Here is a 27,936-nt window from a genome sequence, read left to right as displayed (position 1 = left end):
AAAAAGAAAAGAAAACAAAAAAATGTTCATAGTTGCAAAACGTTCCTAGAACATTAGGAATTAGTTAAAGTAATTGGACCCATACCGTAACGTTAGGGTCTCGTTCTGTGGTTGGTGCTTATCTGCTGAGTCACATCGAATAGACGAGGTGTACTTGGCGTAGGGAGGACAGAAGGGCGCGTCTCTGATTGGCTCGCCGCTTCGACACGTGAGGCGGTAACTTTCATATGTCTCAAGTGAACATCTGGAAGAGGTTACTCGCGCTGCTGTTTACTCTGAGAAGTATCTCAGTGCACGACTGCAACTTCAAAATGTCTTTCGTAAAAGTGGAGGAGAAAAGTGACTTTTCTTATCACAACTTGCCTTACGGCATTTTCTCCACGCCGGATAATGTAAGTAACTGTATTCACTCCTGGGATTGAAAGTATGTTTGTTTGAACTGAATTACTTAAGTCTTGTTATGTAATAAGTTCGCGTTTAGCTTTATAAAATGACTAAATTATGTTGTTATTATTACTAACACTGCAATTCTGTGTGGACACAAGGTTTCAAAGGTCAGAATGCACATTAAAAATCTGCATTCTGAAACTCTTTTATTGACGCAAGTTTTATTGGGACGATTGTCAGCGTTTATAATACAAGGAATAAAAAAATTAAAGTAGTCAATATAAAGACATTAAGGCCTGGTTTCATAGACACGGCTTAGGCTAATCCAGGATTAGGCCATAGTTCAATTAGGACATTTAAATAATTTTTATAAACGTGCCTTAGAAAAAACTTTACTGGTGTGCATCTTGAGACAAAACAAAGGCACTGATATTATTTAAGATCAGTCAGTGCAAGTTTCATTCATTTAAAACAGCTCAGACTTACATTTTAGTCTAGGACTAGGCTTAAGCCTTGTCTGTGAAACCGGGGGTAAAAGTTTTTGGAACATCTTTAATCATGCTGGAGAACATCTGTCGTAATAGCAAAAAAAAAAAAAAAAAAAAAAATTCCAAAGACATTCAAGCAAGATACATTTTAACTTATATAAAATGTTTGGATATAACAGCCCAGGCACAGAATTGGCGTTGCCATTGGAGACCAGATTTTGGACCTTAGTGTTATCAAGCATCTTTTCAATGGACCGGCTCTTGGGCATCATCAAGATGTTTTTGAACAGGTGAGGTCCATATAGTTTTGTATTAAACATTATGGATTCTTTTGCATCCTTATGGTTTTTTTTTTCCTTCTTCATCAAAGCCCACACTCAATGCTTTTATGGCTCTGGGTTATGATGTTTGGAGGGAAGCGAGAAAGTGCCTCCAGATGCTTCTGGCTGCAGATGAGTCCACACTGCGTGATGATGTCAGTTTAAGAAGCCGGTAAATGTCCCTCATACAATATGGATATTTCATTTCGTTAGTGTACTTATTACAGCGTATTACTAAGTATGCACTGTATACAGCCTATATGTAGAACAGTACATATGCAACATTTTAAATAGTAGTATGCAACTATGAATTTATAATTTTTTATTTATCATTATTTATTGTTATTATTATTATTATTTATTAATAATACAATAATTAATACAGTAATAATATTATTTTTAGTTCTTTATTTTATATTTATTTTATATTTTAATTAGTTCATTAATTTATCGATTTAAAAGAGAAAGCTGAAGGAATGTTTTAATTGTTATTATTTTATTTATTAATTATTAATTTATTTTTAAACCAGAAAGCTGAAAAAAGTTGTATTTTATTTATTTATTTATTAAAATCAGAAAGCTAAACAAAAGTTCATTATGGCATCTTGTGTGTATGTGTGTGTTTGTGTGATTTGTGATCTCCAGGGCATTTGTTCAGCAGAGTTCTGCAATGATGCATCTCCCAGCTGAGATCGGTGAGTGTGAAAGTCAAACAGATAGCTTCAAACTCCATATTTCCATATCACAGGACTATATTTCATATACAAGTCATGTTTCAACACTTTTCCTCAATATAGATTTAAAGTCAACAGTGCGTTTTGCCACAGTTTAACTTCCATTATCTAATATATTTCAGAATGAAACAGTAAATACATCTAGAAAAAATGTACAGTGGGACATTATTATTATTTTATCAATAAGGAATTGATTGGATCATGAAAAGTGGTGTTATACAGCAGAATTAAGACTGGAGGTGAAGAGGGATCACTAATGTCTGCCAAATGCAAAGTTGTGGCCCAGCAGATTATTACATTTTGATGAAAGATTATAAAGACAAACATTTTTCATTGGAAGAACATGCACTGGTCAATAATACATACATCGACACTTTGGTTGTCCTTAAAGCAGTCAATGGTTTCAGAATTTGACTAGTGTCTTTAAAATTGTCCGGTTGTCCTGTTTCATAATGACCACTAGAGTGCACTGTTCACTAACTATCGCTGTCAGAGCCATTCAGAAACCCTCTCATGCCATGAAAGATTTACAGCCTTTGTTTGTTCTGCAGTATGGGCATTATAGGTGTTGATGTTTTCCAAGGCTTTTTTTTTTCACTACAGCCCTTTTTCTCTAGTCAAGTCAGGTCAAGTCACCTTTATTTATATAGCGCTTTTAACAATACAGATTGTGTCAAAGCAACTGTACAGCATTAATTAGGAAAATAGTGTGTCAATAATGTAAAATGACAATAGTGAACACTCATCTTTCAGTTAAAGGCAGTTCATCATTGAATTGAGTGATGTCATCATCCAGCTCAGTTCAGTTTAAATAGTATCTGGGCAATCAAGTCAACGATATCACTGGAAATGAAGTGTCCCCAACTAAGCAAGCCAGAGGCGACAGCGGCAAGGAACCAAAAATCTATCGGTGACAGAATGGAGAAAAAACCTTGGGAGAAACCAGGCTCAGTCGGGGGGCCAGTTCTTCTCTGGCCAGATGAAACCAGCAGCTCAATTCCAGGCTGCAGCAAAGTCACATTGTGCAGAGAACTCAACTGGTTCCTGTGGTATTGCCCTGAAGGCCGTCTGAGACAAGGTCTTTACTGGGGATCTGTCTCTGGGGCTCATCTAGTTGTGCTGGTCTCCGCTGGTCTCGGGCTGTAGAGGTCCTCTCTAGGTGCTGATCCACCATCTGTTCTAGATACGTACTGGATCCGGGTGACTGCAGTGACAATCTGATCTGGATACAGACTGGATCTGGTGGCTACGGTGACCTCAGAATAAGAGAGAAACAGACTAATATTAGCGTAGATGCCATTCTTCTAACAATGTAGCAAGTACATCTGGTGTTATGGGAAGTGTTCCCGGTTCCGGTTGACCTAATTACTGCAGCCTAAAAATCCTTTAACGGATATGAATATTAGAATTGTGTTATTGTGTTATGTGTAAGCCAGGTTAAAGAGATGGGTTTTACTCTAGATTTAAACTGAAAGAGTGTGTCTGCCTCCCGAAAAATGTTAGTTAGGTTATATCAGAGTTTGGGTGCTAAATAGGAAAATGATCTGCCGCCCACAGTTGATTTTAAAATTCTAAGTATTATCAAATTGCCAGAGTTTTGAGAAAGCAGCAGACATGGAGGATTATAATGTAATAAGAGCTCATTCAAATACTGAGATGCTAAGCCATTCAGGGCTTTATAAGCAACTTTAATTTAAATTTAAACTTTAATTTAAACCACACACACAAGCAATTTTAAAATCTATACGATGTTTAATAGGTAGCCAGTGCAGTGTTGACAGAACCGGGCTAATATGGTCATACTTCCTGGTTCTAGTAAAAACTCTAGCTTCTGCATTTTGGACCAGATGGAGTTTATTTATTAAGCATGCAGAACAACCACCCAATAAAGCATTACAATAATCTAACCTTGAGAGTTTAACATTGAAAGCATAGGTTGTAATTTAGATATATTTTTGAGATGGATAAATGCAGTTTCACAAATGCTAGAAACATTACTCGTCATCCAGTTTTTTATATCGACTATGCATACCGTTAGTTTTTCAAATTGGTATGTTTCGCCGGGCCGTGAAAAAATATAGAGCTGAGTATCATCAGCATAACAGTGAAAGCTAACACCGTGTTTCCTGATGGTATCTCCCAAGGGTAACATGTAAAGCGTGAAGAGTAACGGCCCTAGTACTGAACCTTGAGGTACTCCATACTGCAATTGGGATCGATATAATACCTCCTCATTCACTGCAGTTGATGGCAGTCATATAAGTATGATTTGATCCATGCTTATGCACTTCCATTAATGCCAACAAAGTTTTCTAGTCTATTCAAAAGAATGTTGTGGTCATTAGTGTCGAACACGGCGCTAAGATCCAATAGCACTAATGGAGAGATACAACCATGATCAGATGATAAGAGCAGGTCATTTGTAACTCTAATGAGAGCAGTCTCAGTACTATGATACGATCTAAATCCTGACTGGAAATTCTCACAGATACCATTTTTCTCTAAGAAGGAATATAATTGTGAGGATACTACCTTTTCTAGTATCTCTAGTAGGGTAGCACTGATTTAAAAAACAAACAAACAAACAAACGAACTCACATTTCTATACTGCATAGACAGCCAGCTTTTATTAAAACTTATTTTTTATATATTTGTATTTATATTTTATAATTGTTTATGATAATTATAATAATTATTTATTTTTATTTGAATACTGAATTCTTGATTGGTCTTTCTTGCTTGAGCATGTAATTGTGCATATAATTGTGTTATGAGCACACTTCATTAATAAATAAGGACAGATAAAATACAAGTTAAAAACCTTGTGATTCTTGAAGGAATGTTTCTGCTCTAAACATTTTTTTTCAGGATGTGGAAAATCTGGAGACTTTTGTGAAAGGTGGTTTTCATAGTGTTTTGATGAAGGAGTTACAGGGATAGTACATCCCAAAATTCTATTTATTCCTATACTACCAGACAAAAGTTTGGAATAATTAAATGTGAATTATTGAATATATATATATATATATATATATATATATTATATATATATATATATATATATATAAATAATATATATATATATATATATATAAGTATTTTATGCTCACCAAGGATGCATTTATTTGATAAAAAACTAAAATATTATTACAGTTTAAAATAACTGATTTCTATTTGAGGATATTTAAAATTCCTGTGAGCAAAGCTAAATTTCCAGCATCATTACTCCAGTCTTCAGTGTCACATGATCCTTCAGAAATCATTCTAATATGCTGATTTGCAGCTGTTATTATTATTATTATTATTGATGCTAAATGATTAATAATGTTTCTGATTATTTTGTTTGCTATATTTAAATAGAAAACAGTTGTAATTGTAATAATATGTCACTGTTTTTACTGTATTTGTAATCAAATAAATGCAGCCTTTATGAGCAGAAGAGACTTATTTCAAAAACAAAAAAATGGTAATTATTCCAAACTTTTGACTAGTAGTGTATATATTTTTATATAAATAATTAGCTTTTTTTTTTAATTTTGTCTGTTCATTCCAACACTTTTTAACTTTTTTCCCCATGAAACAGAAAAGTAATAATCTTCCAGACCTCTAAAATCACTTTTAGAAATATTGCGTATTTTGCATAATTTATACCAAATGTCATTAGATATCAGCTATCACATGACCAATTAAAACTGAAAATTACATTAAGATTTGAGAGCAACAACGGAGGTGGCGGTTATCAGTGAATAACTAAAATAAATGGAAGTTTCAGTCATAAATGAACAATTCAATTTTCTCACACAAAGCGAGAGCATTAGCTATTTATGACTAGAAATAATTATAGAACTTTAATTTTTTGTTGAGATGTTTCTTTAATGTAGTGCACCAGAAACCTGAGCAGAAGTCTGAAACAGAGGGTTAAGATAACTTGTGATTTTTCACTCCTGTCATAACATGTGTTTACTCCTCATTAACCCCCCAGTTTTTTTTCCATCATCTTTTATTCTCCCTTCTCTGCAACAGGCGACTACACAGACTTTTACTCATCGAGAGATCATGCCACCAACGTTGGAATAATGTTCCGTGGAAAAGAAAATGCCTTGATGCCCAACTGGTACGTGACAGCCTATTAATATTCCTTACCATCTTAAATACTAACATCCGAAGCAAGCGTGCAGCCGAAATGCTTCATCACTGGCTCCTGCTGACTTCATATTTCACTCATCTTTTGAGTTACTAACCATATACGTACGAGTTTTAAAGACCCAGCAAAGTTCCTGTAAGTTATTCCCGTAAACACTCGCTTTATTCTTTCCCAGTGTACGCCTGTCAGGCTAAATAATGCACCTGCGCATTTTCTAGCTCGCTGTGAAAAACGTCTTTTAGAAATAACTCTTCCCTCTGAAACAGAACTGTATTTCTTGTCACATTTTCACTTACAAGGCCCAGAGAGGGAGTCATTCGCCCGGAGACAGAACAATTTTAGTCAGAAATTTAATTTCGGCAGCTTGCCTACCTGAAGTTCCCCTCGGCTCAGTCAGTCTGTCAGCCGGCCTTTCCAAACGCGTGTCACTTCATCAGGAAAGAATGCGAATTAGTCTGGAGGAAAATCTATAGTTGATTTACACTGGGCTTGAAGCCGCAGGCCTGAGCTGGGCTTTTGAGGTCGGGGTGATTTCTGGAGTAGGATTTGAAGTGAATCATTAAAGAAGTAGGTCTCCCAGAAGTGTAAATTCTGTCTATTTACTCACCCTCATGAGCCTTCAAACCTGCATGCTGTTTTTTTTTTTTTTTTTTTTTTTTTTTTTTTTTATGAACTTTCAGTTTCTACTTAAACCATAATTACGTTAATTTTGAATGATTATGCATAAAAACATTATAAATTTAAGGATTATTCTAGCCAAAAGTACTTTAAAAAACAAGGACAATGATTTACGTTTACCTCCATTAAAAGAATATCTGAAACATTGTGTAAAGAAATGGCATCAGAGTGAATAGGTAGAGAACCAATGTTTTGTTTTGTTTTTTTTTTTTAATGTGATAAATGCTTAATATTTTTATTCCTCTGTTATAAATAGTTAAATGATTTGCTATTTTAAGAGTTTTATGTGGAAGGCTAAATGCATAATATTAAGATAATCAGTGTGCATTTACACTAAAAATTAAGTGTAATTCATTTATATATTATATATATATATATATATATATATATATATATTAGTGCTTGGCAATGAATGATTAATCGCATCCAAATTAATAGTTTTTGTTTATATAATACATGTGTGTGTACTGTGTATATTTATTTTTAAAGACACACACATACAGTATATATTTATCACGATTAATCATTGCCCAGCATGTGTGTGTGTGTGTGTGTGTGTGTGTGTGTGTGTGTGTGTGTGTGTGTGTGTGTGTGTGTGTGTGTGTGTGTGTGTGTGAAGAATAAGATTTAAGAGTGAATAGAAAGATTTTTTCTCTGAAATATTTATTAAATCTGCTATATGTTTTATGTATAACCACAAATGCAGCTAAATATTACAACATTTCAATGTTTTTCCATCAAAGCCAATATTTGTTGTTAACTGTTTTTCTTAATATCTTATTTCATGTTGTGGAGAACAAAGAAAGTCGTGCAGGTTTGGGTTGGGACAACATGCGGAGGAGTAAATGATGACAGAAATGCCATTTATGGATCTCTTAAAGGATGCAAAATTCACCCAAAAGATAAAAAGTCCACCATATAAAGCACTGCTGGAAAGTTATAATGTGTTGTGATAAAGGGAACAATATATTATCCTGTCCTGTAGGCTTCGACTGCCAGTGGGGTATCATGGGAGAGCTTCATCAGTGGTGGTCTCTAGAACACCAATCAGAAGACCTCGAGGACAGATGAGACCAGACGCAGGTAAACAAAAGATGGTGGATAAACCACAGACTCATCAACACAAGAAGTTCTTCTGCTGTAAATTTAGAATTTATAAAACTAAAAATAAACTGTGTTGTTTCTGTTTGATTGTGCCTAGTTCACCAAAAATGAAAATTTGCTAAAAATGTAATCACCATCAAGCCATCCAAAATGTAGATGAGTTTGTTTCTTCATCAGAACACATTTGGAGAAATGTATCATTCCATCACTTGCTTACCAATGGATGCTCTGCAGTGAATGGGTGCCGTCAGAATGAGAGTCCAAACAACTGATAAAAAACATCACAATAATCCACAGCCAATCCACACCATTTCAGTCCATCAGTTAACATCTTGTCAAGTGAAAAGCTGCATGTCTTTAACTTCAAACTGTTGTTTTCAGCTAAAAGAGTTCCCTTTCCAAAATCTTGCTTTCGCCAGTTAAAAAAACATCTTGTCTGAATAAGGAGAGAAATCTGCACAGATCAAGCACTGATTACAAGCAAAAACAGTCCAAAACAATTCTAAACAAATTTATGAGTGGATATTGATGTGAGAAAAGAACAGAGAATTTTCACTGGAGGAAGCATTGTTATGGATTATGAACTCATATTTTAGCCAGAAGCAATGGTTTAAAGGGGACATAACACACACAGTTTCACCCAATCTCATGTTGATCTTTAGTACCTATAGAGTAGTACTGCATCCTTCATATCTCCAAAGAGTCTTTAGTTTTATCCTGTTTATAAAAGAAAGATACAGCTTTAATATTTTCTCTGAAAACAGCCGATATCCCAAAAACAATTCTAAAACTTATACAAAACCTTAAGTAGTGTATTTGGCACATAAAAACTCTGTTCTGCATCCAAATCATTTTTTGAAACTTTGGCCATGTTTAGCATGAGAATCCAACTCTTTAACAGTGTAAATAACTCAACTTGTGTGGTGTGGATTATTGTTATGCTTTTATCAACCGTTTGGACTCTCATTCTGACGGCACCCATTCACTGCAGAGCATCCATTAGTGTAACATACTAAAATACATTAGCAGTGGTTTAATGCTAAATTTATCCAAATCCGGTGAAGAAACAAACTCATTTACATCTTGGATGAACTGAGGGTGAGTAAATGTTCAGCAATTTTTTTATGTGAACTATTAACTTTAATTGACAGCAAAATGTTCATAATTAAAAAAAAATATATATAAATATAAATATATATATATATATATATATATATATATATATATATATATATATATATATATATATATATATATATATATATATATCTCATTTGAAGTATACTAATTATTTTGAAGTATAAATATGTTTATATAGTGTATATATTTATAAATATTTATTTAAATGTATGTATTTTTAAGTTTATTTTAGCAGTTAAGTGCACAGTTAAGTGTTCTCTGTGTGAATAACGTGTTGTGCATTAACATATGGCACAGTCAGCACATTGACAAAAACAATATGTGCATTTGCTTATTTTGCGTCATAGACATCATAGCAGTGGCAGGCTGATTAATTGCATCATGTTTCATGAAAAACCTCCATGTGGCTTGGAATGATGAGGCTGTTATAATATTTTCCCATACGTTAAATGATTGCTTTCACTGGTCAGAAAACCCACACTGTTCATTATTACAGCCTCACTTGAGAACTGATTTGATACACGTTTAAGCGGGGACTATAAATATTATGCAAATTCAGCCTGTAATGAACTCTGCTGTGAAATCCATCAAAACAGCTGTAAATCTATGTTTGTTTCATAACTATATTTCTCTTTCAGCTCAACCGCCTATCTTTGGACCTAGCAAGCAGCTGGATATAGAGTTAGAGATGGTGAGTTAATGTGTTATGTGATGCAGTTCATTAATTTATTAGTTGAGCATGTTATTGTTAGTTGTTGCTGATCCACTCCTGTGTAGCAATGATGTAAGGAACTAAAGACTTATAGATCTCAGTCCTTCCCCGTTGTTCCCATAATGCACTCTGGAGAATGTCTTTACAAGAAATGTACTTTCAGTGGAAATGTTTCCAAAATTGCACTCAATTTGTCACTTCCTGCTTGCAGTAATGCTGCATTTTTCTGTTGCCATTTCTATGATCAAGGTTAGAACTAAGCGCTAAATCTCAATATCTCAAATATGTATATATATATATATATATATATATATATATATATATATATATATATATATATTTGATATTTAATAATTCGAATTAATATGCAACCATAAAACAATAACAAATATGCTTTTAGATGCATAAAGTCAGATTTGTTGTTTTTCCCTATCACTTTTTCCTCCATGAATATAGTATACAGTGGCTTTGAAATAACCAAAATGTATTAATGTAATTTATTTGTCATTTTCTCTCTGCAACTGTAAAGGATGATTAGGATGATATACTGTTGTTACATATTGAATATGATGTTTGTCTTTCAGGCGTTCTTCGTGGGAAAAGGGAACAAACTTGGAGAGCCCATCCCAGTGGAGAAGGCTCACGAGCACATCTTTGGCATGGTGCTTATGAATGACTGGAGTGGTGAGAGCTAACTTTTGCAATGCATGTTATTCAAAATCAACTTATAAGATGTTATATAAGCTTATATAAACTATATATAGCAAAACAAGTGTGAAAATAGCAAATGAGATTTGAGAGGGGAAGAAAAATGAGTTTGAGTTTCATCCAATAGAATTATCATGTATCCATACTGGTATGAAGGATTTTGTAAAGAAGTTGATAGGTTATTAAACCATATTAAGTACTTTACATTTCAGGTAAACTGCATTTAACAAATAAATAAATAAATAAATCTGCTTTTCATTTGTCTTGAAGTCTTTGAACAAAAATAGTGAAAAATTAATATAAATCTCAGATTCACTTGAGAGAATTTTAATCATATCTTGCAAGGTTTAGTTAGTTCAGAGAAGCCTGGCGCTGTGAGTCTGACGTGGCGTCATTAAGCAGTGTTTCTCGGTCAGACAAGTGTGCCATTTCTGAGCAACAACCGCTGTTAATTATTTTTATTATTGATCTGTCTCTTCTTAAACCTACAATGTCTCCTTCTTGAGCACACTAAACATATTGCATTTTCATGAGCCGTTGAGCGGACTTGGGAAATGAGAAATACTTTTATTGGGGGGAAGCAGAGGATGACGCTTGGTGAAGTGTGCATGCCAAGCTGCGTCCATTTACACAGCATCTGCTTAACTTTTCAGTTTGCATAATTTTGAAAATGCAAAGAAAATGTACATAATATATAAAAAACTTAATTCAATTCCAAAATGCATTGAGTTCTAATAACATTTTTATTTGTCATATAAAATGCCCAATATCTTTTTATTTACTTTTGTAATTTTGTTTTTATTTCAATGACAAACTGTCTCATGAATGCTTATGGGTTTTGTTAATGCCACTTCCTTCCATATTTTACTTTCAATTCAGTGTTTTCTTCCTTGCTTTTCTTTAGAAGACCTCTCCTTCTCCTCCAAAGTTCCTTTCTCACCAGGATCAAGTCCCAGTTCTCATCTGAAACACATTCCTTAAGAAATGCTGCATGTCTTCTAGCGAGAGTCTGTCAGAATTATGCAGGGGGTAGATATCTGTATGTTATACGAGTACAGCTCCAGAAGATCTTGTGTTGTTTGGAGTAGAAACTAGAAACTGTCTGCGTTCATGCAGAGATGATGTCTTGATGATGTGTATTGGCGTCTCTTTGGCATCTGTTCTGCGTAATGCTGCGAGAAATACTCTGATGCATCAGTCTGGATGGGATTTCTAGATATATGAATAGATTTAAAACACAATGAATAAATAAAGACGCGAGACAGCTAAAGAATATCAATGCTGTGAGGCTGCAGACTTTATGAAAGCTTGCGGTTTCAAATTCAATAATCTCACCTTAATTTGACTGGATTTATTTGTCTGGACAAAAGCTTTATAGGTCTTATTTTGCCAGTGCATTTTGGTTTGGAAAATTAAAGTATATTGCACTGCAATGTATTATGGTGAAGTGTGGGAATTTACACTGCAGCAAATTATTCCTTAAATAAATCAAATCTTGCACTGTTGCAAAACCTGGTGAACTACATAGTACTCATTGTAAGGGGTCATATGCACATTTCCAGTGTACAGGCTGATCCTAAATGTTTAAAGATACCTTCTTTGGTCAAAAGGTGTGAGACATAACAAAATGAGAGAACTGTTATAGTAAAAATAAAATTCATTTATTACCAAAATGCATTGGTAAAACTATTTTTTTTAATGTATTATTTGGCCAATATCTGTGTGTGTGTTATTTGTAAATGCTTACTGAAGTATTTGAATATTGTATTGTTAACATTAAGTTCTATCTATGTAGACATCAAGTCCGCTCGCTAGGATTTGGAACAAAGCCTGTTTGTGCCTGAGTAGTGATGTGTGCAATGAATAACTGCACATTTAATTTGAAGAAACTAATTGAATTTAGTTAAATAAGACAAAATAGCACAGGTAATGATCCATCCCGTCCCAGATTCAGGCAAGCAGCAGAAGAGATAAAGTTTAAAAATAGTTTAAAAGCATCTAGTTGTCAAGAACTCATGCATTTAAAGCAGGGCAAATGTTTTAAAGAAAGTTTTGTAGAAAGTTCAACCCCCTGCAAAATGCACTGCCACAATGCAAATGCATGACTTATACATTGTCTTTTTTCTCTTTTATGTTGCAGCTCGGGATATCCAGGCTTGGGAGTATGTTCCATTAGGTCCGTTCCTGGGCAAGAATTTTGGGACCACTATCTCGCCCTGGGTCGTTCCAATGGAAGCACTGATGCCCTTTGTTGAGCCCAATCCTCTCCAGGTAAATTGGGTCGATTGTAAGTGTAAGAGTGTGAATATTTTGGGAATGGGATGACATAATTTCACACACTGCATTCCTTAAAATGTGTTAAAAATAACTGCATGCACAGTAAATTTTATGTGTATCAGTATCAGCTTATATTGGATGTTTTCTAGTTTCCTGTTTATTGTAAGATCATACTCTAGCACTACATTACTGTATGTGATGCCTTTCAACCTCTAAATGCTGTTTGAGAAAACTTCATTTCTCAGGTTTTGGCCTTTTGAACTTAATATATTTCACTTATTTTAAGATCATACTTTAGCATTTCACAGGAACAGATTATGATAGATTATAGAAAAAATGTAATGCTTTGAGAGCACCTTCTCTTTAAATGCACAAGTAAATTTTTATAGGCCATGACATGAATATTAATTCTCAGCTGATTGAGACTCTGCAATATTAGTGCATCTCTAATTTGACATACACTACAATTTGGGGTCAGTGTTTTTTATTTTTTATTTTTAATAATACTTTTGTTTTCTAAAGATGCATTAAATTGGTCAAGAATAAGAATAAAGACTTTTGTTACAAAAAAATATATATTTCATATAAATGTTATTCTTTTGAACGTTCTGTTGAGAGAATCCTGAAAAAAAAACACAAAGATATGAAGCAGCACAACTGTTATAATATTGATAATAATAATAATAATAAATGTTTCTTAAGCAGCAAATCAGCATATTAGAATGATTTCTGAAGGATCATGTGACACTGACGACTGGAGTAATGATGCTGAAAATTCAGCTTTGCATCACAGGAATAAATTAAATTTTAAAACATGTTCAAATAGAAAACAGTTATTTGAAATTTGTATAATATTTAACTATTTTTCCAGTTTTACTGTGGTATTGATCAAATAAATGCAGCCTAAACATTTCATAAACCTTAGAAAAAAATCTTACCAACCCTAAAACTTTGAATGGAAGTGTATAGTATCAGTGTAGTATCTCTTTTTTTTTTCAAATCCTGCTGTCTACTACATATATAGGCAGCATCCGTACCGAAATAAAACCTTGTAAGTGAATGATTTGGATCTCTCTACACAGGCAGCAGCTCCATGTATCACACAAATACCCTTTCTTCATGCTAAATGGATGGGTGCCTTTAGAAGGCAGCATAATCATGCCTACCTTTGGTAGAAGCTCTTTGGTACCTTTAAAACACTGCCTCCATAGGCTTTGGACAAAGTATCCGATTAGCACTTCAGGAGCAGCCATTGCAGACCCATTATCTTTTAAAATGATGGTCAGAGTGGGAATTTATTCAACATTACAGCCTCGTCACAGCTCTGTGGAACGGACTCTTTATCATCACAGACGGCAGAGTGCAGACTTTGCATATAAGCGGGAAATGAGACGTGCTAAAGGCCAGTCTTTGAGTTGCTGCCACTGTGAGCGAAAGAGACAAAAATACATCTTACATTAAGTTAAACTAAACTAAACTAAAAATGAGAAATTGTCTTGGCAGCAAGCTAAAATAAATATTTATTTTTAATATTTAATATTTATATTTTATCTATGTACAGGTGCATCTCAAAAAATGTTAATTTTGTGAAAAAGTTCATTTTTTTGTTACTTATGTCAAAAAGTGAAACTTTCATATATTCTAGATTCATTAAACGTAAAGTAAAACATTTAAAAAGTTTTTTTTGTTTTAATTTTGATGATTAGAGCTTACAGCTCATGAAAGTCAAAAATCCAGGATCTCAAAATATTAGAATATTTACATTTGAGTTTCACTAAATGACCATCCCTACAGAATAAATTCCCGGTATCTCTTGTTCTTTGAAACCACAATAATGGGGAAGACTGCTGACTTGGCAATGGTACAGAAGACAATCACTGACACCCTTCACAGAAGGTCATTACTGAAAGGGGTGGCTGTTCACAGAGTGCTGTATCAAAGCATATTAAATGCAAAGTTGACTGGAAGGAAGAAATTGGGTAGGCAAAGGTGAACAAGCAACAGGGATGACTGCAAGCTTGAAAATACTGTCAAGCAAAGCCAATTTAAACACTTGGGAGATTTTCACAAGGAGTGGACTGAAGCTGTCAGTGCATCAAGAGTCACCCCGCTCAGACGTCTTCAGGAAAAGGGCTACCAAGCCACTTCTGAAACAGAAAAAACATAAGAAGCATCTTACCTGGGCCAAGGAAAAAAGTACTGGACTGTTGGTCAGTGCTCCAAAGTCCTCTTTTCAGATTAGTAAATGTTGCATTTCATTTGGAAGCATTTCAAGGTCTGGAGGAAGACTGAAGAGGCACAGAATCCAAGCTGCTAGAAATCCACTGTGAAGTTTCTGAAGTCAGTGATGATTTGGGGTGCTGTCTCTTCTGCTGGTGTTGGTCCATTGTGTTTTATCAAGTCCAAAGTCAATGCAGCCATCTACCAGGAGATTTTGGATAGGGCTGGGCAATTTAGCTTAAATCCCATGTGTTCCCGGGGAACACATGTTAGGTAAAAAATGTTAGCATGAATGCACTGTAAGTCGCTTTGGATAAAAGCGTCTGCTAAATGCATAAATGTAAATGTAAATGTAAAAATAATTATCACCAATATAACGTTTCATATAATTCGGTATCGATAATTATTGACATTTTTATAACCTTTTTTAAAACATCGAGCGATAGATTTTTTTAAAAATGTAACCAATGTAATTTGCACAATTTATTAGGACAAACAACAAATATTTTTTGTTTTAACAGTCAAACACAAAATAAAATTTAATCAAATATCTCCTTTCTTATGTTTTATATGGCAATTAAAGAAGTCTTAAGGAAACATTTGGCTTGTTTACTGAGGCCAGAGGAGAACACAATGAGCAAAATAATGTTGGCCATTAAATTGTAAATGCAATGAAATAACTATGCATAACGTCTAAATTAACGTACATAAATCAAATAGAATTTCATAAATTGCATAAACAATTATGGACAAAACAGCATCATGTTTTAATTCATTGCTTAATACAAAGAGCCGATTACACAGATTACATTTAAAAACATATGAGACACAGTGAAACGGAATAAACCACAAATTTGTGATGTGTTTTTTTCAAAGTTTAAACTGTTTTAACTTTTTAACTTTGCATGGCTTTCTATAGGCTACATCTTTTGTGTGAGACGTGAGTGCAGCAGTCATATTTGTCCAGCTAAAAAATGCCCTTGAGTATTCGTTCTGTGTGAATGGCTTGGTTTCGGTTTTAACCTAATCAAGATCTTCTACATAATGAGCTATAATATTTCTCTAATATTTTGAATAAATAACGCAGCAGACTAACAAAACTATAAAATGCAACAACGTCACTTACATCATCACCCCATCTCGTGCGCCACTGATGACTCTCCCTGATGCACAGCTAACATATGATTGTACCATTTATGCATGCAAATGCAAATTTTTTATTTTAAATTTGACTAACGTTAATATACATTTTTTTATTCACAATCTCTCCATCACAGGCAGGCACCTCATTTCAGCATGTGTTCCTGTTTGTGTGCTGTCTGTGTCACTCATAGCACGTGCCCATATTGTGCGCTATATCGAACTTCTTTTCTATCGTTATCGATGAAGGTGTACCGTCGATAAATATCGATATCGTTTTATCGCCCAGGCCTAATTTTGAAGCAATTTATGCTTTCATCTGCTGACAAGCTTTATGGAGATGCTTATTTCCTTTTCCAGCAGGACTTTAGCACCTGCCCACAGTGCCAAACCCACTTCCAAGTGGTTTGCTGACCATGATATTACTGTGATTGATTGGCCAGCCAACATGCCTGACCTGAACCTCATATGGAGTCTATGGGATATTTTCAAGAGAAAGATGAGAAACAGTGGATCCACCAAGTAGTGCCTCTGCAGTGCTACAGGCTGATCGCTTCCATGCCACACCTCACTGAGGCTGTCATTTGTGCTAAAGGAGCCCCGACCAAATATTGAGTGCATAAAAAAACACTTTAAAGAACTTGAACTTTTCTGTTTTGCAAATCCTTTTTTTTTTTGATTGATCTTAGGAAATATTCAAAAATTTTGAGATTATGGATTTTTGACTTTCATGAGCTGTAAGCTCTAATCATCAAATAAAGAATAAAAAAAAAACTTTTGAAATGTTTTACTTTACATGTAATGAATCTAGACTATATGAAAGTTTCACTTTTTGAATATAAAAAACAAATATTTTTCACGATATTGTAATTTTTTTGAGATGCACCTGTATGTATGTATGTGTGTATATATATATATATATATATATATAAAACGTTTTTTCCAGTTAATGTTTCCAGTTAATTCAAGTAACAAAATGTTTTTAATTGGTTTTAATTGTAGTCAACTGAAATAACCCTGAATTTATTTACATATTTCAACTCCCATCACACAGCATTTTACTTATGTCCATCAATTAATTTAGCATTACTGATATTTTATTATAGTTTTTATTAGTTTTTAAAATTATCTTAATTTTTTTTTTTTTCACAATTTTTTTTTTTTAAATGTTAGAAATTTTGTTGTGCACAGCCCTGCTGAGTTTTGCTTCAACCCTAATCAAACACACCTGAACAAGCTAATCAAGGTCTGAAGGGTTACTAGGAAGCTATAGGCAGCTATAGGCATATATATATAAAATATTAAATAACAAAATAAAGCCATCAAAATAAATATTGTGCATAGGTAAAACTGGTGTTATTTTTATGAATTTTTATTTACTTGTTTATTTTTTGTCAGATTCACATCTACATTTGAATGGCTTTTTACCTGCATGGATGACTATGTAGCTCCAGCATCTCATACCAGAAGCTATCTGGACTATGTGAACCTGACAAACCGTGACCTCTTGATGCAAATATTGAGTTCAGATGTGCCTTTCTGCACCCAAGAAGACTTGATTTTCAGGCTTTGGCTTAGATGTGCCCTTAATGTCTGGTGAGGTTTATCTAATGTTATTTTATTGTCATTTCAGGACCCTGCGCCTCTTCCATACTTGCATCATGATGAGCCCTACATGTTCAACATCAACCTTTTTGTCACTGTGAAAGGTGTGTGTCAGTATCTGAAACATCTGTCTGTCATTATGCATACGCTGCATGTTAAAGCGCTCAGTCTCGTTTGTTTCTCATCTGTCCAGGTGAGGGGATGCGAGAGGCTGCCACCATTTGCAAGTCCAATTTTAAGGTAAGAGATAGATTTGCATTTGTTTTGCAATGGCACACTGCTGTTTCAGAAATAACTCATACTGACAACTTACTGTACCCATTATGATTATACATGATTTTCCCTGGAAAAACTATAGCATGAACCACATATGGAGCAAAAAAAAAAAAAAGAAATCTATGATTGCATAGACTAGAGGAAGGCAATTATAAACATACTCTACACAATTGTGCAGAATTGCTGGAAAAATATGGTAAGTGTTTGGTCACACCGGGACAAGAAACAACAAAATACTGACAATTTGGACCAAATAAAAATGTAAAAATATTTTCTGATTGCCCTTTGGTCCCAATATAGATTATTTTATCCCCACTGGAATTGTTTTGTGTTGTTTTCTGTGTATAAATACACACTCTTGCTGTTTATATCTGGTCTGTTTGCCTCGTCATAAATTGCCCCGTGCAAGTTTAGATTTGCCACTTCATGCCATTACCTAATTTGCATAATTCCATTAGTGAATCAGGCACTAAAACAACACAGACTGTGCAGAGCAAATAAACAAAGCTATTCATTCTTAGTGAAACTCCCCTCCGTCTCTTTGTTGGGCTCCTTGTGTTATCGGTTCTGGGAGAAACTCATTCCATTTCCAGACTTTCTGTATTGTCACATGCAGAGAAAGCCATTTTCTCGTTAGGAACCGACGGCAGGCATGTGTAACATGTTGTGTGTCTTCTCAGTACATGTACTGGTCCATGAAACAGCAGCTGGCACACCACACAGTCAACGGCTGCAATGTCAGACCGGGAGACCTGCTGGCATCAGGCACCATCAGCGGACCGGTGTGTGAGAGAGAACATGTTAAAGAAATAGTTCACTCAAAAAAGAAAACTCTTCCATCTTGTGATTAAGAATAAGGCCTAACGAGTCAGATAAGTTCTGAAACCTTTAATTTAAGCAAAAATAATATAATCCACATTTGTATTTTATTTGTTTGTAATTCAGTGTTAATTTTAGTAAATAATATGATTAATATATTATATATAAGTAATGAATACATTTAGCTGTAATTATTAATAATAGTTTTTTTATATATATATATATATATATATATATATATATATATATATATATATATATAGGTTAATACTTTGAAAGCCATTTTTTATATTTCAAATCTAATATCTATATATTTTGAATCTAAATGAATTAAGAAATGTTTGTCTTCTGTAAAAAATAATAATAATAAACAATTAATTAAGAAAATAACATTTATAATTGTATGTTATCTGTTCAATTCTGTAAATGATATAATAATTAACTTCATTAAATTGTAATTATTAATTATAAAAATATAAATAGTTAATTTAGGTAAATAAACTGGAACACACATTTATATTTAAACTATTTCAATCTGACAAATACAGTGAATAATATAATTAACTTTAATTATTACATTTAATTACATTTAAGTTCATTTAATAAGTAATATTTTTAAAAAGCAATTCAAGGAAATACAATGGAAGCTACATTTATTTTTTCAATTCATTTCCATCTGTTAATTGTTGTAAAAAAAAAAAAAAATCAAATAATTATTTTAAATAAATGCACTGGAAGACATATTTACATTTTATATCATTTCAATCAGTTAAATTCAGTTAATAATATATTAATTAATTATTCATTTTAATGATAATTACTAATAAAAAATATTTATTAAGAAATATTTTTTGTCATATTTACCTCAGAAAACGATTTTCTCAAACATTTCTCTGTATAGAGCTGTATGAAATGGTTCTGACTCTGTATCTGTGTGCATGAAGGATCCCGAGAGTTTTGGCTCTATGCTGGAGCTCTCATGGAGGGGATCCAAGACTATTGACCTCGGCGAGGGAGAGACAAGGACCTTCCTGAAGGATGGGGACGAGGTCACTCTCTATGGTGGGCCTCTAGAGTCTGTGTGTGCTTGTTTAATGTCGCAGAGATGTGTGTTGATGGAAATGTGATCTCTGTGATAAGGGTTATGGTCTCTCTCTGTGCAGGTTATTGTGAGGGCAGCGGTTACAGAGTGGGGTTTGGTCTGTGTGAGGGGAAGATCCTTCCTGCCCTGCAACAGTGACGCAGCTCTCTGTCTGTCTCTACTTCCTTCCTGTAAGCCAGACACAACAGCCATAAACAAAAACAGTATTATTCATTATCTAATATTCACAGCATGAGGTCTTTTCAAAATAACGTAAAGCACTTTTTACCTTCATAATCTGGCGCATTTCTGAGTGAAACAGGATATTCAACAAGAAATAATGTGAGGTGGATCTGGATTGATCGAATTGTCATTTAAATATCATTAAATATGAAGGAAAATGTAAAAGAACATGTTTCTTTAGATAACCTTTGTGATCTTAAGAAAATATGTAGGTAAAATAGTAATGCATCATTATGGGCCTCCATATGCTTGAAAACGGTCATTCATTTCTGCAGTTGACCAAGTTTTTATAGAAATTACACACTTGCAACGCTTTGTCATTCTGTGTTTACTGAACAATAATTCAATAAAGTTACTCATTGCTTTTAAACCGTTTTAAGTCATGCTTTTTCATCACCGCATCATTATCAAGCCTTTCAGACCTTTGATTGAAATGAATGATGCTGTAATTACTGACGGAGGACTGAACAGACCTGATGTGTGTATCATAAACTGACACTCCTACAGTCAGAAAGAAGATTTAACAGTAATTAGAGATGCTCGTTAAATTGAACATTCTGTTGCTGTTTCAGGTTAGTGGTTTGAATGAAGAATTTTATGAAAGAGATTTATGAATGATGGTAATACCATTTTTGGACATGTACCATGAAAATATGATGTTTTTATAGATATTCACTATTGAAGTACATTTTTATTTATTTGCATGTGTATTTATAGATTTATAATGCAATTTGTATTTTTTATTTTTGATGTCTTTTTTCCCCTGCACATTACTACCAATTTTATTCAGCATGTTACCTCTTCAATGGTATTACTTATATATATTATATTATTTTTATGTTTTGCTTTTTGCACATTTAGCACACATTTACCATGGTATTTTTGGATTTTTGGATATAGAAATACTATGTTTTTTTAACTATGATATTTACTCCATTATCTTTGGTATTTGGAGTATTTACGGTATCACCGTTAATCATGGTATCACCACAGTGCATTTCCTGTAAGGGCAGAGGGTACGGATACTCTGAGACAAATTTAAACCGTCAACTCAAAGTGAAAAATAAAATATATGATATGGAATATACCTATTATAAATAAGTTGTCATGACAGACCCTTCCATTAAGACTTCCTCTGCAGTGAATCACTTGTATTGTATCTCCTGCGCTGCTAACAGATGGTGCGGAGCGTTTGGAGCCGTGCGGTGGAGATCACGAGGGCTGTCTGGGAGTCACTGAGTCATCACAGGTCAGATGGTCCATCCACGACTCCTTCAGTGTAAGTGTGACAGTGAGAGCACTCGTGTTAGTTTGCAGACAGAGATGGAAGTATCTCGCTTTCACTCTTACTGTGTGTTTCTCCCCCTCTGTGATCAGACTTTTATCAATGAATCTTGGCGTCCTCACAGATGGACCTCTAGCGTTACTGAAGGAGAAAAGCAGGTGATAAATCTCTGAATACAGTGTGTGCTATCAATAAAAGTGTGGTGCTGTCAGCTCCGTTTAACATAATTAACCCTGGCAGAATCCCTTCTACTGAATGATGCAGATTAACTAGAACCAAACTAATACAAAACCTGCAGATTTGAATCAGTTTTCATTTTCATTTTAGTTTGTTTAATTTCATAGGTAGGGTTGATTACTAAGCACAGCATGCGTGTGTGTGCACTGCTTTAATAAGTCAGGTCTGTAGATCAGAGTGTTAGAAATGAAATCCATGGGAGATGCATTTAATCAATGCAGAGGTACATTATAAATGCAAATGTACAAAACGTGAAACATTTATCTCTCACACTGCATTTCAAAACACAGACCAAAACTGGTGCTAATAGCATGTCTACACAGATAATTATTTTTTTTTTTTTAAATTTACTGAAGAATCTGTAATGTTTCTTGAGCAGCAAATCAGCATATTGGAATGATTTCTGACAGATCATGTGACACTGAAGACTGGAGTAATGATGCTGAAAATTCAGCTTTAACATCACAGAAATAAATTACATTTGAAAATATATTCAAATGTAAAATGGTTGTTTTAAATTGTAATAATATTTCTCAATATTTCAGTTTTTACTGTATTTTTTGGTCAAATAAATGCAGCTTTGGTGAGCATAAGAGACCTGGTCTCTTGTACGTTAGTGTGCATCGCCCTCAACAGCAGCACATCATTACTGTTAGCATAATTGAGAGCTTTTATCCAGCTGCCCCTCATGAATTATGAAACCAAAGTTACTGGGTCTCTAAAGTTAATATAAGTATTGATTTGTGTGAGTTGTGTGGCAGTGCTGTTATACTGTGTGTGTGTGTGTGTGTGTGTGTGTGTGTGTGTGTGTGTGTGTGTGTGTGTGTGAAGGTTCAGTTAGCAGCACACAGCTAATTTCGGAGCTTTCAAACAAATGCCAGAAGACCGATGTAAACACATTAACACTGATTGGAAATAAAATAATTCAACTATTAACAAATGTTATACTTGGTGACACATACTGCAAACTGGACTTGTTTTGGATGCACTATGCAGTACATTGTCTTATTGCATTTCATGTTTCTATCAATTTTAAAGAGATGCATATCACATTTTACCACAATATCAGTTTCATATTTTTGTGTTTTAATGGCAAACCAATTTATAGGTCTTTCCTGTGTCCTCAGCTTCACTTTCCATCACTTTCACTTCCCTTTAATTTAATGTAGTTAATTTAGTTAATTTTAATGTAGTTAATTTATTTGACTATTTTTATTAGTTAAAAGAAATTGCAGATACAGCCAGGGGGTGCATTGGGCTTAACAGAAGAAAAAAAAACAATGAAGAAAAATTTAATAATATTTTAATATTAAAAACAGAAATAAACATAAAATGTTAAATAAAATCATTAAAATCATAATAATTAGCACATTTTACAGATTTCGGGTTAGATAAGATGAATAACTGTAGGTTGCAGAAAAGGAGTTTGCCAGTCTGAGAAACCTCTGCCAGTTCAGCTGCACTATAGAGAAAGCTCTGATAGAGCGTTTGATGGATGGGAATCTGTCGAATCTGTTGGGAGGGTGTGGAAAGAGCCAAGTCTGCTTGACATCAAGTTGGAATACAGTAAACTGGATGTTAGAAAACATAAATGGAGCAGCCTTTGAAATTGTAATGTATATGTGTGTTATTGCATTATAGCTGATGTATCATTATAGTTTTTGTTAATGTTTTGAATTAGATTTCATATGATATTTCCTGTTTTAACTTTCATTTTAGAGTCGTAGCAGTTTTTGTTTTTCAAAATATGTCTATAGTTATTATTATTATTTGTTTTAATTTTTACTTTTAGTTATGTAGCTCTCCAAGTTAACTAAAAGATAAAAAGGAATTAAAAATGGTCTTATTATGCAAAATCCATCAATGCATGTCCAAAAAGTAAAAAGTGCATTTTATGTCGACAGTTTTAATTTAATGCATTAGACACGTGTTGAAGTACAATGTGTCCAAATCCCAAAACAACAACTCATTTGATTATTTAATGTTCCATTAGTTTCATACTGGAAGTTGAAGATTGTTGCGAAAAAAAAATGGTGTGCAAACATGGTGTGCTACATTTGATGAATAATTCCATTAGGAGCAAATGCACTCTGAAATAATTATACTGAACGTAATTGAACCCTTGAAAGTGCTGCTTGATCATTTAAAAAATGTACTTTGAATCATGAACCACCTGGCCTATAATGTCTTTCTGCTGTATTCAGACTCTACAAACTCTGGCACAACTAACTAACTAAAAGAAAGTGATTGTTTTCAAAAAGCCTCTTAACCATTTATAATGCAAACCTTGATAAGAGTTAAGTAAAATGTTGGCCACACTGCCAAGAAAATGATTTGTAGCATTTAAATGAATTGAATATCAAATGAAAAGCTAAAGTATTCTTGGGTTGATCGATCACGTTGCACTGTGGGAAATAAATATACATGTTGAGAGGAGGGGAACTTGTGGTTCTTATGATGGACAACGAATGTTTTTGCTGTGCTGAATCATCGGCTCATTTTGAGCGCTGCTTCCTCTGAGTGTATGAGATAAAAGAGGGAGTGATGCGAGGAAAAACATAAATCTGTTTTTAATGAAAGTGATCATAACTTGCTGTCAAGCTCCTCAATACTACTGTCTTTGAATTTAGAGCACGTACAATTTGTCACTGTAATGCTTTTTTGTCATTACCTTTAAATTTTTAAAAAAAAAATACTTCTGGTTGCGGAGATAAGACCTTTTTGACAGGTAAAGGACTTGAGATGTTCTGTAGACGTAAGAACTTTGATTCGCTGTGTCAGTGAGGCTTTCTATCAGTGGATGATTCATTATAGACAAATTAATCGGTTCTTTTGAATTCGTTCAAACAGATGGTTTTGATGACTCTCCTTGTGTTAAAGGGGTCATGAATGGAGAAATTAAAATTCCCTTGATCTTTTCACATATGAGAGATCATTGTACATTTCAGAACTCAAAACGTCATTAGTCTAAAAACAGCTTATATTGAAGACAGTCTGCCAAAACAACAGCTTCTGGAATGTTCTACTCTATGATGTAATAGTGTGGATAAGCACCGCCTCCGCAGAAGAAGATCGACATCACTGCCTTTTTAGCCCCGCCCACCGATTTGCACAAGTAGTGTTTACGAGAGAGGTGAACGCGCAAGTCTACACAGAAACCAGTAACAACGTATCTCCACTCGACGCGTACTGATTCACGAGTGTCTGAATTGCACTTACACCGAATAATAAGGCTGAATTGTGGAAGAATCGCTCAGCTCAGTTTGGTGAACCAGTTCGTTGGATTCATAGAAGAGAGCAGAGTCATCAGAAATGCACGTTACGATGGTGACGCTGCTGGTAAACATTGGTGCGAATTACTATTATCTTTATTGTGGTTAGGAACAGACATGTTGCACATTTGCATTTTCTCATCAGACAGGACACTGGGATTTAGTTGTTTTGTCCTTCACATGAATGAAGGATACATTCATTCATGACTTCATTTATATGACTTCAGCTGAGGCACTTGATATCATGCAGACTATAGCTCTCTGCAAATGAGTACAATTCATCAAGGACAACATTATCAAACCACATCAGGGGATCAGATCGTATAAGAGCCGATAAAAGAAAGAGACAGATGCTCTTGTAAAGACAACGGTAAGATGAATGCAACAGTTTATGGTGTTTTTCATCTTTAGCCATTTTCACAAGGCCTTCAGTCAAGGTTGTGTCTTCTTGCAAAACATAATCACGATTAAGATCATACTTTGTCTAAGTCTGTAAATGTAAATGCTTGACCAATGTATTGCAAGTATGCAGTCTTGTTGTAAATATTGTATTCGCAGTGGTGCCACTCAAGGGGGCGATAGAGTTAACTGCAAATTACTGTGCCAATTAACCATAAATAAACATGCTGGCGGTTAACTAGCCTTTTAACAAACTGTTGCTCCACCATGACTGTGTAAAAGAAAATTGACATTAACAAGACAGCTATAGCCCTCCATGTGGCAACACTAAAAATGCAGCTTCGTTTGCGTACAAACTTGCGTAGCTAGACATGTTTTCCGTGCCTTGCTTGAATGTGTATCTCATTTATCATTATGAAATATAAAAATATGCATTTGCTCCCTTTGTTTAACTACAAATTCAGGATGCATTGGTTGTGAGAACGTCAGGTAAGTGTGGTTGGAAGTCTCTGATTTTGGCTTGTTTGTGCATCGTTTTGGAGTGATTTTGTTTTACTGAAGCCCATCCAGGGAGCCAGGAGCAAAAAAGAGGATATGGGTGTCAAAATCAACTTCATTTCGGGATTCATGCCTTCTTGTTTTATACAGTGTTGGTTGGGAGGAATTCAACTCAGTTTCCATAATGACGTCTTCAAAGCTAGTGATGCTGTATGTGAGAAGAAGACTAGCAGCTTAAATATCCAACAGACATCTGTGTACTGGTTGAAACATGATGTTAGGGTTTGATTGAATGCAGGTGCATGTTTATTTGCCGAGGTTATTGGAAAAATGTGATCTGCTAGTCGTCTAAGTGCTGTTCCTCCCAGGTGGAGGTGGGAATGGCACTGTAGGGGTCCATGATGACTTTGGCACAGCGGATGATCATTGCCACCAGCAGCAGACAGAGGAAGGCGATGCACGTCAGGGTCAGACCCTGGTCCACGTCCACGAAAGCAGGGTCTGGTGTTGTCTCCTCCATCGCTTCGGTCTGTCAGCATCAGTCCAGGCCTCTGCTACCATCCTGATCGCTTATCTGTGGATGAGGAGATGGAGAGAGAAGTAAATTGATGTCTGCCAGAAAGTCCACTAAACTCAGCTGGCTGAACAAATCCATAATGGACTTAAGGTTCAGTACACCTTAAACTTGAATTACCACAAATAATCTGTATAAAGGGGCCATTAATTTAAGACATGGTTTTACATTCTGTCTGAGCTATTTTTCAGTGTGTTTGATTTTGTCAGTTGAACGTTTTGGCCAATCGTGCTGCATTTTTGAAAGATTTTCAGCACCCACGTGGAGTCTGAGAGGAGTCAATATGACTGTAGAATTAAGAAACCAACAATCATATTCAGCTCCTGTGTATACATGGTCAAAGAACTACAATCTTGTGATTAATGGTCATCAGTAAATCTGCATATTTCTGAAGGATTATGTGATACTGATGCATGATAAGAGTGAGCACAAAGCATGCATTAGTCTCTTGTGTTAGAGGGCAATGTTTAGTGCAGTACAGATCACTGATGGAACAGCTGATCAGTCCCTAAACAGCAGACGAAGATGCCAAGTACAATTTTGTTGAGATTTTATTTCCTCATTTTTATATCTAAGGATACGAGTTGGATCGATTCCTATCGGATTAGTAGCAGATTGCGTGTCAATATCTGCTCTTTTGTTCATCTGCTGCAGCTTCGGTCAATTTTAGTGTCTGCACACAAAAAGTAAAAACAAATAAAACCTGTGGCTAATGCATTTCTTATTAGCATTGATTGTATTTTTACTGTCCTTTGATTATGACTGGCTGTGATGTAGATCTGCTATTGGTAATTGACTCTATACTGGGTATAGCTTTTAGCCTTCTGAAAAGGGAAACTGTTTCTTCCTTCATCCATAATATTGATTTATCCAGTGAAAAAGTCATCTCGTTTGAATCAGGAGAGAAATATGCACAAAATATTTTGAAAATATGAAATATGCATCAAGCACTGGTTACAAGCCAAAACAGTGCAAAACCATTCAAAACAAATATTTCAGTGTATTTTGATGTGAGAGGACAACAGGGGATGGACTTTTCACTGGAGGAAGCATTGTTATGGTTTATGGACTCCTTGATAAAACGCCTTGATGGATTTGATTCTTACAAACATGCCGCTTTTCACTTTATAAGACATTAACTGATGGACTGAAATGGTGTTGATTACTTGTGGATTATTGTGACGTTTTTATCATCTGTTTGGACTCTCATTCTGACGGCACCCATTCACTGCAGAAGATCCATTGCTGAGCAAGTGATGTAATGTAATTTCTCCAGATCTTTTTGATGAAGAAACAAACTCATCTACATCTTGGATGGCCTGAGAATGAGTGCATTTTCAGCAAATTTTCATTTTTGGATGAACTATTAAATTTTTTTTTTAATCCTAAATTTGTAATGTATCCTAAATTTGTAAATGGTTCATGGATCAGAACTTTTTATTGAATCATTTTTTCATTTTTCCAAAGATGGGAAAAATACTTCTGAAACCGAGAACACTGCAAAGGTCACTGTTGCACTCTATTAGTCCTGCAGCTCTGCTGGGTAAGGCAACGATACTGAACATGTACAGACATTATTTGAAGTCATTTTAAGT

The 27,936-nt window shown here is 34.5% G+C and overlaps 2 protein-coding genes across 2 annotated transcripts; one reads left to right on the top strand and one right to left on the bottom strand.

Moving 5' to 3' along the window:
- The first annotated feature begins 90 nt into the window (after nt 1-90).
- On the top strand, nt 91-20,446 carry LOC109062356 (fumarylacetoacetate hydrolase (fumarylacetoacetase)). Its single transcript, XM_042727298.1, has 14 exons — nt 91-392; nt 1,055-1,165; nt 1,246-1,367; nt 1,841-1,890; nt 5,953-6,043; nt 7,737-7,834; nt 9,634-9,686; nt 10,292-10,391; nt 12,556-12,686; nt 17,686-17,761; nt 17,851-17,897; nt 18,614-18,715; nt 19,697-19,814; nt 19,916-20,446. Exons 1-14 carry the CDS (start codon nt 228-230, stop codon nt 19,990-19,992), a joined length of 1,341 nt encoding a protein of 446 aa, XP_042583232.1. The 5' UTR covers nt 91-227; the 3' UTR covers nt 19,993-20,446.
- Nucleotides 20,447-25,083: 4,637 nt separating this feature from the next.
- Nucleotides 25,084-26,338, bottom strand: LOC122137942 (cortexin domain-containing 1-like). Its single transcript, XM_042727297.1, has one exon. It carries the CDS (start codon nt 26,285-26,287, stop codon nt 26,108-26,110), a length of 180 nt encoding a protein of 59 aa, XP_042583231.1. The 5' UTR covers nt 26,288-26,338; the 3' UTR covers nt 25,084-26,107.
- Between the last annotated feature and the right edge of the window lie 1,598 nt (nt 26,339-27,936).

Source organism: Cyprinus carpio, chromosome B7 (assembly GCF_018340385.1).
Source record: "Cyprinus carpio isolate SPL01 chromosome B7, ASM1834038v1, whole genome shotgun sequence".
NCBI lineage: Eukaryota > Metazoa > Chordata > Actinopteri > Cypriniformes > Cyprinidae > Cyprinus > Cyprinus carpio.
The sequence above is the reverse complement of the archived record's forward strand: the minus strand, read 5'-3'. Positions and strand labels throughout refer to the sequence as shown.